Source organism: Nematolebias whitei, chromosome 18 (assembly GCF_014905685.2).
Source record: "Nematolebias whitei isolate Nwh7 chromosome 18, NemWhi1, whole genome shotgun sequence".
Classification (NCBI taxonomy): Eukaryota; Metazoa; Chordata; class Actinopteri; order Cyprinodontiformes; family Rivulidae; genus Nematolebias; species Nematolebias whitei.
The window spans coordinates 35,800,125-35,816,794 of record NC_056515.1 but is presented as its reverse complement, the minus strand read 5'-3'; the positions used below and the strand labels follow the sequence as shown (position 1 = coordinate 35,816,794).

At 38.0% G+C, this 16,670-nt stretch overlaps 1 protein-coding gene across 1 annotated transcript in view; it reads right to left on the bottom strand.

Moving 5' to 3' along the window:
- The window catches only part of phf24 (PHD finger protein 24), a 47,343-nt gene that overhangs the window by 20,713 nt on the left and 9,960 nt on the right, over positions 1–16,670 (bottom strand). Inside the window, exons 2-3 of the mRNA XM_037692063.1 lie at positions 5,031–5,446; positions 1,185–1,370 (exon numbers count right to left, since the gene is read on the bottom strand). Of these exons, the coding sequence (XP_037547991.1) occupies positions 1,185–1,370; positions 5,031–5,444 (600 nt within the window). The 5' untranslated portion in view covers positions 5,445–5,446. The remainder of the gene's footprint in view (positions 1–1,184; positions 1,371–5,030; positions 5,447–16,670) is intronic.

Sequence of the window (16,670 nt, the reverse complement as noted above, 5' to 3'; positions counted from 1 at the left end):
GAGGGAGCATCAGTCAACACCTCCTACTCCATGGGCGCCATCTTGAATATATATATATATAGTCATCACTAGTTGTTTTAAATTAACTTTATAAATAAAGTTGATTTTAACTTGTTTTAATTTGTGGGCACTTCAGAATTGCATAAAAATTTGAGGAAAAAAAACAAGATAAAGTCTTACAGTTTTTCGGAGCAATTGTTTTCAAGTGACCAGAGAGCCAAGCAACAATGTTTTCGTGACCAATCTTTGAAAATAAAGTCTTATTGTTGTGTGCATTGCTTGCAAAACTGTATTCTGTGTGGATGGTATCCTGTTGTATTGTGTTTTTGTCCTGCTCTCCCTGTCATCACTGCCTGTCTCCCTGCACCTGTGACGCTCCACAGGTGTTGGCACTTGCTTCATTAATTATGTCTGTATTTAAGTCTGAGTCTGGGTGTCACTGATTGCTGGTGCATCGTTGGGTATGAGCTCGTCCTGTTCCTTGTGTTTCCAAATCTAATCTGTCCTATACGGTCTGGCTGTCACGTCAGCTTTTTTTAATTTATATTAGTAAAGTGGTTTTGATTTTTCGACCTAGCCTCCGAATCCTGCTTGCACTTCACTGGGTTCTACCTGTCCAATCCTGCCAGAAACCTGACATTCAAAATTACTCGACTCGTGTACAACATGTGGACAATTCAAAGAAGAATGTGAGCCTTTGTGACTTTTATGCAAGAAAAGGATGAACCCCTACAAATGTTCTAATATAAAAAATGGCGATTCCCTCTAAATTGCCATTCCCCAATTAGTCACAGTCCGATGAGGTATAACTTAATCAGCTATAATGCAGACCTATATGTTCCTGGAGCCAAAACAGACAAACAGATGTGTGGGGTTTTTTTTTGGCAATCCAGCTTTATCACACAAGCTAGGGAAGTGAATGAAGTTTGAACAGTGTCACTGAATCTTGCAATGAGCTTATTTAGTGAAAAGTAAAAAGTAATGACATTGGGGTTTTTTTTCTGCAATAATTTAGTCAGTTAAAAATGCACAAACCAATAAAACTATGTCCCAACAGACAGTAGAAGTGTTCCAAAAATATTAAATCATTAATGCCAAAAACAACCCACTGCATTTGTTGAAATATTTTCCACATTTGCATTGGAAGAAGCTGCATGGTTGGTGTCCAGTAGCTGCCGACTCACACAATAGTAGCAGCTCCAGCCGGGGACAGTGTGGGCTGTATCTCTCATCTCCTGCAAGGCCTCGGCACACAGGTAGCCTAACTCCCTCAGGCAGCCGTCGTGGAACACCCGTGTACAAATCTTACAGGGGTACAGGTCGTCGGCCGTCCACACTTCGCACACGTCGCACATCTCAGCGCTGGGTGGCTTTCAGAAAAGGCGGAAAGACACAATTACAATGAGCCATTTTCATTTTAGAGTTTATCCTCAATTCAAAAGGTGAATAATAAGACAATTCAGATATCAACCTGCGTAAAATTGCATATAAAGTAATTTCCCCGACTTTTCCATTAGAAACCGCTGCAGAGTGGTAAAATGCGTGTTAGATGGAATAACTGTCTTTTGTTCCTCTTCCTCAGGCTGGATTATGCATGGTTTCCAACTATTCTGGCAGACAAGTGTTTATAGATTTCCCAAATGGCCTTGTTTGAAGAGGAAGTTAAAAGCTGCATGTTAAGAAGAGGGCAGATAATTAATATAGTTTAAATATGGCAGTAACATCTCGTTGTTAGACAATCTGTCCGCGAGGGAATTCAGACTGTTGACTCTAGACAAAAAAAAGTAAGAGATTTTATGTATTATTAATTTACTAAAATATGGCTTTGAGTTGGGCAGCACGGTGGCGCAACTGGTAGAGCTGCTGCCTCTCAGCGAGCAGGTCCCTGGTTCAAACCCCGGTCCAGGGGCCTTCTGGGTGGAGTTTGCATGTTCTCTCCGTGCATGCGTGGGTTTTCTCCGGGTACTCCGGTTTCCTCCCACAGACCAAAAACATGCATGTTAGGCTGATTGGTAAATCTAAATTGTCCCTAGGTGTGAGTGACAGAGTGAATGGTTGTTTGTCTCGTTTGTCTCTGTGTCCCTGTGATGGACTTGCGACCCGTCCAGGGTGTACCCCGCCCCTCGCACAGTGATTGCTGGACATGGGCACCAGCGACCCCCGTGACCCAAAATGGAATAAGCGGGTAAAGATACTGGATGGATGAATGGATGGCTTTGAGTTTGATTTTTAGGATAATGCAAAACTAATAGCTAAATTAATTGTGGTCTAGAAGGTAAAAAACGTAATGAACATACACCATTTTAATGTTTTTTTTATTATTATTATTAAACTGACACTTTAAAAAATACTTTGTTTTAGTGTCTTCATTGACCAAAATAAGTACATTTATTAACACTATTTAACACAACATTTAAAAAAATGCAACCTCCTATACACAATAATATAAGAAATAAAGACACGAGAGAATTAAAATATGAGTAACAATCATTCTGATAGTGTTTTATTGGATTTGCTTGACCTTCCAAACCCTGAAATGGCAATGCACGAGAAACTGTATTTATGGGCCACAAAAAACCTTTGAAGACTCAACACCGTGAGTCACTGTATTTTCAACACTTTGTGCGGATAGAGCAGAGTTTTCTTAGTTTATATATAGCCCAGGAAAAATTTGATGTTGGGCTGCTTCAAGGCCGAATGGGGAGTCAGATTCAGATAAGCCACAGTTGTTTTTTTTTGTTTTTTTTTCCAGGCAGACTGTTATTTCTCGTCAGCCTTGAGTTCTGGTAGTACTTTCGATGATTCAATATGGCCATATTCATGGGCATTCCACTGGTCCGTGCTTATTAGCATCCTCCAAGGTCGTCCCCAACATGCTGGCGAGTCCCAGAAGCCGCAAGTGGTCTGCGATTCTCACAAATCCCTTCATCTTACGGTTGAGCCCATAAATCAGCTGATTTTGGGTGCTCGAAGCACGAACCAAACTTTCACATACGCTCGGCAGCTTTGCCATGGCCGAAACTGCTGCCACCGTCTTCTTTAATAGCCAATAACATAGGTATCCATGGGTGCCAAAAAGCAGAAACCCTGCTATCATGATTCCAATGATATAAACATTTTTTGGCGTCCTCCTTAGTCAATACGGAAAGGCACATCAACTTCCAATCCCCCCACGGATCCATGACATATCCTGCCGCGTGCGTCTCAGTGGGGCATGGCGGTTCTCCAGGACACTGTAGCTTTGTTGAAAAAGTGTTATCAATTGTGTTGAAAGTCCAGCTGACCAGATCCATGACAGTAGTTTACGATTTGGAAGATGTGTAAATAGAAGCTCTGTTACACAAGACAGAAAGCAAAAAAGCAGGAGGGAGATGGGAGAGGAAAGAAAAGCATCTGTCTTACTCGAGAGCATCTTGCTTCTGGGAAAAAAAAAAATGTTAGGAAATTATTCTGTTAATTTTATTTGTATAGTTTGTCTGTACCATTATCAGCCATGCAGTTAATACATGCTCAAAATAACTTCAAACTCATATTTTCTCACCTTTTTTAAAATTCTTGACTTCTTTAATGTAATGGCTGACAGGAGAAAAAATGAGGATGTGCTGCAGTTAGATACTTTGAGTCTTCTCTTTTATCTTAGAAGTTGGTAATACATCCATCCATTATCTTTACCCGTTTATTCCATTTTGGGTCACGGGGGTCGCTGGTGCCCATGTCCAGCAATCACTGTGCGAGGGGCGGGGTACACCCTGGACAGGTCGCAAGTCCATCGCAGGGACACACAGAGACAAACGAGTCAAACAACCATTCACTCTCTCACTCACACCTAGGGACAATTTAGAGTTACCAATCAGCCTAACATGAATGGTTTTTGGTCTGTGGGAGGAAACCGGAGTACCCGGAGAAAACCCACGCATGCACAGAGAGAACGTGCAAACTCCACCCAGAAATGCCCCTGGACCGGGGTTTGAACCAGGGACCTGCTCGCTGAGAGGCAGCAGCTCTACCAGTTGTGCCACCGTGCTGCCCGTTGGTAATACATACAATATATATATATGTATATATATTTAATGACTCATGTTTGTGCTGCTGCTGATATGCCTTTATTATTTTACATTATTAGTGTTTAACATATATTTTTGATCTCAGCGTACCGCTTGGCATCCATTTAGCGTAGATCTTAAATCCTTATTTTCAGTTTCTTTTTACACTTCATATTTTTGCTATTGTGGATGTAACTGGGACCCTGTTTATATAATTTTGTTCCACTTCACACACCTAAACCTACATGAACTTGATATTTACTGCTTTTTACTGTGTTTGAGGCAAAAACAAATGAAACGTGTTTGGTTTTGTGAAACTGTAGATAAATAAAGGAACACCAAGCATTTGACACTCCAGTTAATCTGATTTTTTTTTTCTGTTTACTAATGTATCAAAGCTTAATAGACAGTTTGATACTAGTATTTGTTCATAAAATGGATAAAGCAAATGGTGCAAACTTCTAATTGACAGAAATGTCAATTTTTACTCCTCAAAAAATGTCACAGATTATCAACTATCCAAACTGTACACATGTTTGGTAGAGGATGTTGTTCAACAGCTTTATTCCCCTGCAAATTCTCTTGAACTGTAACTAAACACACAGTGAGTGTTTATTGCACCAGCTAAAGCAAAGGTTGTTTCTTTTTATTACATTCTTAATCAATGAAACAATAAATGTTATACTTGAACATGAGTTATAGACGTTTTTATGCACTCATCCAGCACTCAGAAATCCCAGATGTGAACTCAAGCAGATGAAGATAAAATGTTTTCAGAATACCTTATTTGGTAATAATATGATCAAGAAGTGCAATCAAATGATAAAACATTCAAGATTAATAATAGAGTCATTCATTATAAAAATCCTCCAACTTTCAAACAAGCAAAACTAGAGAAATTATTTTGTACATGCAAAGTGTTTTCAGAAACCCTGACTCTCATCAGATGAGTTAAAATAATAAAAAATCATTCTTAAATGCTGATACCTGTTCTGTCATGTCCAGTTCCACCTCAATAGGCTGGTCATCATTGGGTTCCCTTTTTGGTCGCACAAAAGCAGGAGGCGTGAGCTGATGGCTCTTGTCCAGCTCTTCAGGCTCCACTCCCTTCCCGTCCCGTAACCTGGACCAAGCCTCCTGGTTGACTTTACATTCATCCCTTACTGGAGCCGAAGTCTGCTGGGAGGTTGATGGACCAGCACTGTTTTCTGTCTCCTCCTGTTTCTCCTCCTCTGTGTTTTTCTCGTCAGGATTGGATGAAGTCTTGGTGGGCTCTTCACATTCCTCTCCTTCCACCTGTTTGGCTGTGCGATCCTTCAGGCCCGCCTGGAAGGCCGAGACAACAGCGCTGCATTTCTGGACCTTCTCCACCTGCTGTTTTTTTGACATAAGCACCCCCATGGCTACAGATGGATGAAAACAGAAAAAGAACAGAACATTGTCATCAGCGTGTAGCATCTACAGTGTTCACAGCCCTCAATTCCAGCAGGGTTTGACCTTACACGTCAAACCAATCTCAGCTAACATCAGATTTCTGTGAAAATGCTGCTACTTTGTATACAAAAACAGGAAAAAAATCACATCCAGGTTTTATTTTTGTCCACTTTAAATCACTGAGGTATCAGGAGAGTGAAACAAGAAAGCACATACACATTTTTGTGCATTTTAAAAGGTATAAAAATAATTTTCTTGAAAAAATTAATATGAAAGAAACTTTGGAAGCAAAACAATGGCATCATTGCTAGTGATTGGTTCAGAGATGAGTCATGCCATTCTATACATGTCACCATTTTCAACTAAAAGTTGAACAATCTTGAATGGAAATCTGCTTTAAAGTGTAATAAGTACAGTTATGATTCTATTAACAACTTGTAATAATATGTTTATCATGGATGGTTTTGTGAACAACTTTAGTTTGCACTATACAATGTTTGGGTTCCTATAATAGCACCAGTTGGTGCTAGTTAGCTGACTCTAATGGCACTTAGCATCAGTTAGCTAGCATCATACTACTGGTAACTTGCAATAATCTAATAAGACATAGATCTTGGTATCAGTCAAACCTCCATTGCACGACTACAACTGGTCCAGAATGCAGCAGCCAGATTTTTAACCAGTACAGGCAAAAGAGAGCACATTACACCAGTTTTGGCCTCACTGCACTGGTTACCGGTTCACCTTTGAGTCCAGTTCAAACTACTACTGTATGTCTACAAATCGCTGAGCAGTGTCGCCCCCCCATCTCTCTGATCTGCTACAACCGTATGTCCCACCACGACCCCTGAGGTCAGCGGACCAGTTGCTCCTCACAGTTCCAGGAACTCGTCTTAAGCGCAGAGGTGACAGGGCCTTCTCTGTAGCAGGACCAAGACTTTGGAACGAGTTGCCTCTGCTTGTCAGACAGGCCCCCTCCCTCTCGGTTTTCAAGTCCCATTTAAAAACCCACTACTATTCAGGAGCATTCAACACCAGATGATCTGTGTTTTGAACCTGTACGCTCCACACTGGTTAGTCGTCATATTTATTATCTGCATCGTTTTTATGTCTATATTCTGATTTAATTCATTTTGTATTTTGCTTTGTGTGTTACCTGTTGTTCTGTCTGTACAACACTTTGGTTGGCCTTGTCGCTGTTTTAAGTGCTTTATAAATAAAATGGTATGGTATAGAATTTATACAACAAATCTAAATCAAACTATTTACTTGTAGGAGCCATTTTATCTTGATCATATTTGAAATAATTATAATTGGTTTAATTCCTTCAGGATTTTTTTATTTTTTTTATGTTGTATTACAAAAGATTGGAGAAGACTTTGGGAACCCATAAATAGGTGAGCAGGTGTAGGACCAGCATGCAATGGGGTGGGCTTATGTTTTTTTTTTTTTTTTTTATCAGAGCAGAGAAAAAGGAGCAGGAAGAACAAATGTTTTTGTCACTTGATGAAAATGAGTAAAACAATAATCAAAGGAAATAATCTTGGTTTGGACGTTGGACTTCTTACGTGCCATTTCAGTTGTAGCCATTGGATCTTTTAAATGGTTTGAATTTGAAACACATCACCATTACAATACTATTTAATAGAAATTTAACCCACAACCATACTCCACAAAGTGCCAAGTGTTCCAAATATAATTACGTTGCTTTTATCCATAAGTAAAATATAACTTAGAAGTGTTAAGTCACACAAGACCCACCCAAAGCTACGACACTAAATAGTAATGACTGAATAGTTAAATGCACACATAAATGACCTTTTCATTTTCATTTCACCTGTATTTAACCAGGTATAAAATAAGAACAAATTGTCATTTACATTGCTGGCCTGACCTACAGTGTTCTAGCTAAATCAAAGCATTAAATCCAAACAAGATGTACTATGGACACTCTAGAGAAGCTGACGCATGAGAAAACCACATTGTTACAAAGTTCCTGAACTTTTTTCTTACCGCAAAAACGTCAGCTCACTTGTTCGTGTTACCTATGTTTTGATACACGTTTTTAGACAAGTTCACTTTTAACAAGATGCTAAGCCTTCTTCTCCTCTGCCACACATTTCTCGTGGACCGACGGCTTTCCTGTTGCATCTCAGCTGAGAGCCAGTCAAATACCTCCTCCAGCATCAGGAAACACAACCCCTGCTTTACTGTCTCAAACGTCAGTTTCCAGCAGTCAGGTGAACAAGGCAGCTGGAGGGTCTGAACAAGGCTGCAGATCCAGATGTTGTCAATTCACATGTACTGTTCCCCTGTGAGACTCATCTGTGAAGGTTGCTGTAGCAAACATTTAACTTTCACCCCTTAAAAGTCCCCTTTGAGGCTCTGTATTCAAATCTTAACTAGGTTTGGCAATGGTTGAAGATATTTTGTCTTGTTTAATTGACAAAAAAAAAAATTTGCTTTCATCAACAGATGCATCTAACACAATTAGCATTCCATATAAAGTAATGATGATCTAATGATAATAATAATGATGAGAAATAATGATCTATTTATTGTGGGTAACCATGTTTTAGGACCGACTGCTGTTTTGCCCAGGAGATGGAAGAAGCTTCATGCCTTCACAACCATCTTGATTATTTACTACCTGAGAGACTACAGTGTGTGAGTTGTGTGATTGAAAAGGAGGTCAGCAGCACCAGAGCTCTGCAGGGGACTGAACACTCCCCGCTTCCCACCCCTCTGTATGCCTCAAGCATGCAGTACATATTGTCATGCTCAGAAGTCTCAGATAACTCTGCAAATAGTCGTGTCCATGAGGGAAACAAAGGCTGATTTGGGGAAAAGTAAAACAACAATAACTTTTATTTTGGATTACAAATGAAATTAAACGACTACGATTATGTGAAGAAATGCTTATCTGTTAGAAGTTTTGACTATAAGCGTTAATGCCATCAATTCAAGGAAAAATGTATGCAATAGATACTGCTCTGAGAATGTGTTGAAAATGACTTTTAGTCTTTATCTAAGATCAGAATCAGAATAATCTTTATTATCATTGTACTGGAATACAGTGAGTTTGTGTTCGTACAGTCGTCTGAAATATGGGCAGAGTGCACGTTGATGCTGCTCCTAAGAGCGTGGCCCCTTATTCTTTTTACATAGGAAAAGGGGAAAAGGCCAGGAGGAGAGGATAGTGGTATGACAAAGCAGATTTATTCACACCTTGTCCTTATCGGAACAAAATTTAAGACAGCAAAAAACTCTACCAGCAAGCACATATGCATTTGATGACAAGACGGTGAGATTTGTCCACGAAGGGCTTCCAGATAGCACCATAGTCCTGTTAACATGTTGGTGTCAGTCGGTACAGTTCTGATAAGCATTCACAGAAGTTCTCTGGGGGGGAGAGGTGTTTGGCATAGACAGCTCCCTCAGTTTACACACATCCCAGGAGAAATTTGATGTCGTCCTGCGTCGAGGCCAAACGGGGGAGTCAGATTCAGATAATCTACAATTGTTGATTTTTTTTATTTTTTATTTTTTCAGGCAGACTGTTATTTCTCGTCAGCCTTGAGTTCTGCTGGCACTTTTAATCCAAACTGGCCAGAGTTGTGGGCATTCCACTGGTCCGTGCTTATTAGCACCCTCCAAGGTCGTCCCCAACATGTTGGTGAGTCCCAGAAACCACAAGTAGCCTGAGATTCTCACAAATCGCTTCCATCTCATGGTTTAGCTAAAATAAGAAAATAACTATTAATCCCGCAGGAAATTGTCATGTCCTTATTTTTTTTTTTTCAGACCAAGTGCAAGTACTTCGGTTTGGTTACTTGTACTATACTGAGTACCTATACATACTGAGTAGTGCATTTGTGTAATGTTGCACTATGACTTTAAAAACATGTTTCTTTTATTAAGAACACAGCAAATAATCTGTTGTCTTAAAACCACATGTGATTATTTTAAAATATCTTAAAACTATGGACTTAAAAAAAATCTTGAATTACTTGCAAAGTGGAAGAGGAAATGGCATCACCAAGATCAAAGTGAAATTGGTCCAAAGAGGTGGGGTGTTTTTATGAGTACAAGTACTTGAGGCTGGTATGAATATAATATTGGTATCAATACATCAGTACTTTTATCACAACAAATTTTGTCTCAGTATTGGTGGAATTGGTCGAGTTATTCGCAGAGGAACACTTCAAACACCTGGGTGTTCACCTTGTCAAAAGATGTTGCATAATTCTCTGTGAGTGGCAACATTCTCCACAGCCATCTGTTGGAGCAGCAGCATCTGAGTCAGTGGCTCAAAAAAAAAAAAAAAAACCCTGTATAAACAGATGAAGGAAGCGAGCTCTGTGCTGGGGAATGCTCTGGAACCTCTGAACTGAACATAGGAAGACGTAACATTCCCAAACTACTCATAATAATGAACACCACATTAAAACTTGTGCACAGTATGAACCTGGAATACCTTTACTCAGAGTCAGAGTCTCTTCTGCTGCAATAAGGAGCAGAACAGAAGGTCACTCCTGCCCGCAGCAATAACCTTTATGGTGCTTTACGATAAAAACTACCTGCCTTTGTTTGAAAATGAGAATATAATTTATTTGAAGAATTATTAACATATTGAACTTTAGTTCTTTGTTCACTTTTCACACAATCATTCCTCCTTGTATCAGCAGTTTAAGCCTTGTGTTAATGAATGTGTGACTCATGGTTTGAACAGCAAAGTACAATTAGGGCCTTGTCTTTAACCACCACAATGACAAAAATCTGTAAATTACATTAGATGTTAAATTTAGGGTTAAAAATGTAGCTCACATAAATCTAGACACACTAACAGAGTTTGTACGTCGTATGTTTTATGTATCAGGGTTTCTCTCCTCTCACCTCAATTTGACTTATCTGTGCTGCTGATTATCCAAACTGCTGATCTCATGCTGCTGTATTCATTCATACCCATCTATGCACCACAGACTCATGTTCAGGCTGCTGTTTAATATACCATGTTATTTTGCATTATTATTATTTCGCATATATCTTAGATCTTTTAGCATATTGTTTAGCGTATTGTTTAGCGTTCATTTAGCGTATAAATTGGTGTATATCTTAGATCCTTAAATACCGTTTCTGTTTATACTTTATATTTTTCCTAGTTTTGGTGTAACTGGGACCCTGAATACACAATTTAGTTCCACCTCATGTACCACATGTGACGCGAATGATGATAAAGACACTTGCACTTGAACTTTTTGTTGATGAATAAACATATTGTCATGCTCACAACAACGAAAGACTAAAAAAAAAGAGCTAATTGTATTTTGCAAATCAAAGTCCCAGTTAAATTTGGAAGCTTGTCAGTTATTATATTTATATCAAAGAGCAGCAGATCATTGTATTTTCAGTCTCATATGCAGCTATGAGGCTCATGTCACTTTCATCATGTGTTATTTGATAAGAAAATTTAAACCTCATGGAATAGCTTAAAAAATGATGGATAAGGTAAATTAAATGTAAATGTGGTGATAGTTGTTTTTCCCTTCAATCTATTTATCATTTTTGATGATCCTAAAGGGAGTGTGTTTTTTTCTTTTCTTATTGACATTAATATTGGAGGTTACCTGTTAAAGGTGACCTCAATTTTTATCAGAGCAAAGCGTTTACCTTTCAATATTTCTAACTTCATTTTGAGAATTCGTCTGGAGGGTGTGACCTTCAGTTAAAAACTCATATTTAATGACCTTATTATGTATTAGTTCTTTAAATTATATAATAATGTCAGGGGGTTTATAGAATTAACCTTTTATTATGTCTACATTTGTGTGTTTGACTGTTCACCTTCTTCTAAAGACTTTTTTTTTTTTGCTCCAATATCTGACATCATGAATCAAAAACTCTTCCTCTTCACCAAATAAAACAATATTTTGTGCACGCAAACTACTGGTTTGTTGTTTATAGATTTCTCTATTTGGTTTTCTGACATCAAACCCATCAGGTATCAAAACTTTCAACTCATTCAAGAAACGAAAGTTACGGATTTTGGAATTAATAACTTAAATCTTTTTTTTAAATAACTGACTTTACTAAACATTTTTTGTTTCATTAAAATTAATAGAGGTTGTGATTTAAATGCCATACTTGCCGCCGTACAGGTCGCACCGCCGTATAAGTAGCATCAGTCCAAATATGTCTAATAAAGTAGAAAAAGACATAAATAAGTCACTTTGCCGCATAAGTCGGATCTATTATGTGTCACTTATGTTTTGCGTTACTGCTGACCACCCGGAAACGTGGGCCAGTGTTGTGCCGAAAATCGATTGGCTGCCAAATGGCGGCCGCAGGAACATGCACTGGAGGATTTTAAGAATTTAACAAGATTAACACTTAAAAACAATTACGTGTTTGCTCTAAATTATAGCAAAGTTGTGTCTCAGTCTAACGTTTCCTTAATAAATGCACTTGATGGTCAAATCAGCTGCATTTCACTTGGGCAACGCAGCAAAATGCAGCTGATTTGACGTTTGCTCCAGGAGTTCAGGAGTGAGACGAAGGTGGCTCTGTATGGCAAGCCAATTGTCTCATTAATGCCACTTTTACCTATTAATGAGACACTTGGCTTGCCATATTAGTCGAGGGACCTCTAGCAGCTGAAAATGTTAGTGCTCAATATTTTCCATGTCAGAATGAATGAAATCATCAGATCTCAGACAAAAATTGGTTATGAATATTGGAAAAAAATGTAAATTAGTTGCTTCGGTGTATAAGTCGCAGAACTTGCAATTTTATGCAAAAATGTGTGACTGATATGGCGAAAAATACGGTAATTCAACTACTTTTATTTTGTTTTTGTTTTGCTGATTTTTAGCTACTGCTTTACTGATTTCATCTTTTACTTTTTGGCTTTTTATTTATTTATGTTTTACTTTTAGCTACTATTTTGCTAATTTCAAGTTTTTATTAGGGTTGTGCAATCTTTAGATTTTAGGTACCGTTTTGATCATTTCAACATTTACAATTTAAGCTACTGGTTTACAAATTGTAACCGCTGAATTCGTTTTGTAACTTTGCCTGTTCTATTTCAGTTTATTTAATAAATTCCATCATAGTCACAAAATGCTCAGCATTCCATCTGCAATTTCATAGAAAATACATTTTCTTACAGTTAATAGTTACAAAAGTAACTATTGAAATTATAAAGGTTACTCAAGCCAACACCTTTGAAATATTTGTCGGGAACAATGAGACAACTTAATTCTGATAATGTTAATGTTTCATCTGCCAGTACAAGGAGTTAGTTTTAAAAGTTTAAAGAATGGCTGGAACAAGCTGCGGAGTTTATGGTGCCATGAAGTCAGGTAAGCGATGCAGAAGCTGAGTAAGTTCTCATTTCCACTTAAGTGAAATGAAATTGCATTGTAGGGAAAGGAAGCAAGGAGGGCTGAAGCTGATTACGTTACTCATGGGACATGTGTCTTTGCTCCGAAATGCAACCCCATCCATCCATGTTTCGTGTAAGTGCTTGTGTGAAACTTAATCACATTTATCTGGAGTGAAATGGGAGTCATTCCCTCTCTCTTCCTCCCTAGGATACATCTCTGAAAGCCTCCCAGGCCATATGCACTCAGGGTGCCGCTGGACTTTATAAACTGTAAAGAGAGCAATACTAATTTGTATTGCAGACTTCAAACGATGCAGACTGTAGTCGTTCTGGTTCCAGTAAGTATAACTAAAATTTATAAAAAGATAACTACAGATACAATTTAAAAGACAAGCTTTTCTTAAAATAAATCGTCTTATGCTTGCCTGATTTGCATCTGTTTTAGTCAAACCTTGTAAATAACGTTTTGCACAATCTCATATAAGGAACTGTTAGCACTTGAAGTATATGTTCCTTATGTCTTAGAGTTATCAATAATATCGTCTTCACTTATAATCATCCAATCTGGGAAGCTCAGCATCTCTGCCTTTCAAAAGGCTTTCTTCAGTTTACTGCACTTGTTTTCTCAAGTTAATGGTATTCTACATGTCACACAGCAGAAAATGAAAGACAAGCCAAGAGGGAAAAGAGTTTATGTGGGCTTTAATCACATTAAAAGTTGGTTCAAATGGCTCGTGTGATCAACACAAGCCCCGAAGTTCCCAATCCAATCCATTGTGTCCATCCACTGCTTAATTTACTTCGAGGTCTGTAAAGTAGATTTTATCATCTGCACCCCTCCGCGAGGATCAGTCAGGTACTGTCATAGCTGACTGCACACAGTTTTGTATCTTTGCACACCAAAGCATGTGTGCAAAACCAAAAAAGTGAATAAAAAATGGCACCAAAGACAACAGAGACAAAGAAGACCATAAATACCACTTTTAGCAAAGGAAGAAAACTATACTGGTTTGAACCCAGTAGGTTAGAACACTTGCTGTTATCAAGATTTATCTCATCTAGACTGGTCTATTGCAATGGTTTGTTATCTGGGTGTCCAAATACTTCTTTAAAAAGTCTTCAGTTGATCTAAAATGCTGCTGCCAGAGTCATAATGTTGCCAGACTCTTAACGCTTGTTGTTCGGCGTATTGTTTATGTACTATTAGTGTTTAGCATAACCTTAGTTTAGCATATTTTTAATCCATATCTTAGACCTTACAACTGATTTTCTTTACAATTTATACTTTTGTTGGATGTAACTGGGACCCTGTGTACACAATTTTGTTCCATCATATGTACCACATGTGATGAGAATGACAATAAAGAAACTTGACTTGGCTTAATGGGAGTTGGTAGGAGAGATCATATCTCTCCACTTTTAGCTTCCCTCCATTGGATCCCTGTCAAGTTCAGAATTGAATTCAAAATCTTACTTCTAACCTACAAAGCCCTCAACAACCTAGGTCCTTCTTATATTAGATATCTTATTGTTTCCATATTTGAAGTTAAACTCAAAGCAGTCTGCTCCTCAGTCAAATAATGTTATTAACTTACTTTCTATGTATATGGATGTTTCTGTACAGTGCCCTGAGATGAATTCTGTTGTGACTTGGCGCCATATACATAAACTGAATTGAACTGAATTTACATTTTCACAATTTATCCCCCAGTAGCAAAAAAAAACCCACAAAGCTCATCACATATCCAGTTAAAAACTACTTTGTTTAAAAACCAGTGTACTATTACCACCTATTAGACTGGGGTGTGAAGAGAGAGATGTATTTGTTGATGCTTTGATACAGTTGATACCCCCAAAAAATAGTATTAGTATGCAAAAAAAGAGTCTGGGGCCATGGTAGCTCAATGGTCAGTACCACAGTCTTGTGATTCTGATGTTTAGAGAGTAAGTGCCCTGGTTGTGTCAGGAAAAGTATCCATTTATGAAATCCCTCATGCAAAATTGTTCAATGTGGCAACCACACAGACGAAAGCAGACAAAGAAAACAAACAAACAAACAAATTATTTATATATATATATATATATACATATATATATATATATATATATAAATATATATATATATATATCTGAATATCTATATATATAAATAAACGGTAACAACATTCAAAATAAGATCAAACCTAATATATTTTCTCAAATGTCAACCCTGAAACAAGACTATGAATGGGGAAAAAATACAAACAACTCTAGTTCTGAGCTGTGGTTACAAAGACCCCGCCCACACACACACCACTCCAAAAAGAACATTAAATTAAAAATCAGATTTGAATGTGTGCTTATTAGTATTACCCATTATTTCCCTAATACAGTGAGTTCTTGCCTGTTTGAATGCAAAGCCTCAAATAAACAAACCGTGTCTGTTATATCACTTAGAAGCTGGTACCACAGCTGGATCTGCAGCTGGATCATCTGTTAGTGTTCAGAGCAGCTAATGGGCTGTGGCGTTTTAAATGAGATAATAAACAGAAAACAAATGGTTCCCTAATGGCCGGCAAAGTGAATAGGCTTCATTCACAGCAGGAGGAAATGAGAAACAATAATAAAAAATTATTACAAGTCCAAAAAGCCACTTGCAAGAAAGCTAACAGCTAATAAGACCCAAATGATGCCGTTTACTCTGGCTGGATTATTCTTTAAAAGTCACATTAAAACCTTTTTCAACTAGAAGACGTAATTACAGAACTGTCTGTTGAATGTTTCACGTTTATTTATTTTGTAAACAATGTAACAGGTTGTGCACAAGTTCTTCGCAGGCTCGCTCTATTGCAGGTTTTCAACGTAAGATTGGACATGACACACAATTGAACTGACTGATGGATGAGCCACACAATCAGAATGAAATCTTTATTTAAAATAAATTATTTAAAATTATTTAGCACCTGCTGCACCTATGTGCAGCCCACAGCTGCAGGAGAAGATCCCTCCTGCAGCGGCAGCGTTTTATATTTCCATTCTGCAGCGGAGAAGTGGGCGTGGCCAAAAGCACTGGCAGATGGCAGAGAGCAGCCAGAGGCAGGGTATGGATTCCCCGCGATAAATGAGGGACTACTGTATGTATATGTACGTATGTATGTGTGTATGCATGTTTGTCTGTATGTAAAAATATGGAAAGAGGCAGGATGTGGGCAAAAGTTCACACCACATTTGCATTTTCCTAAGTGCACTGCATAAGAAGACATTGTTGATTAGGAAAATATCTGCATACACAGAAGACCTTGTCATTTTTGAGGTTAACTTATGAATTTTAAATAAAGCCCTTATGTTTCCCTCCACCGTGTACAAGTTGAATCTGACATAAATGGGTCAGTGGCTGATTTTGATACCTAAGTGCATTAGATAGCGTTGCACAACCTGCCACTTGCCAGCTTCAGATCCTAAAGCTTTCGACCACAAACCTGTCAGAGTGATCAACCCTTTTTTTGTGGCGACTGACGACGCCGATGCGGCTCAACGTTCGAGTGTGTGCGTCAAACTCCCGAGAGGGAAAGGTGATGTGTTTGTTTCTCATGTCTACACTGAAGAGTTTTTTGAAGAATTTGCAATATTAAAGGTAGATCAGACTGTTTTATTATAAGCTGAAGTTTTTAGGTGGTGGCATTACTAAAAATACAGCTGAGATAAAAAATAGAACAATCTCTAACATATTTTGATGTTTCAACATCACTGTTTTTTAGAAGAGGAGTGTTTAGATGTAGTTTGGATTGTCATATATATATATATATATATATATATATATATATATATAT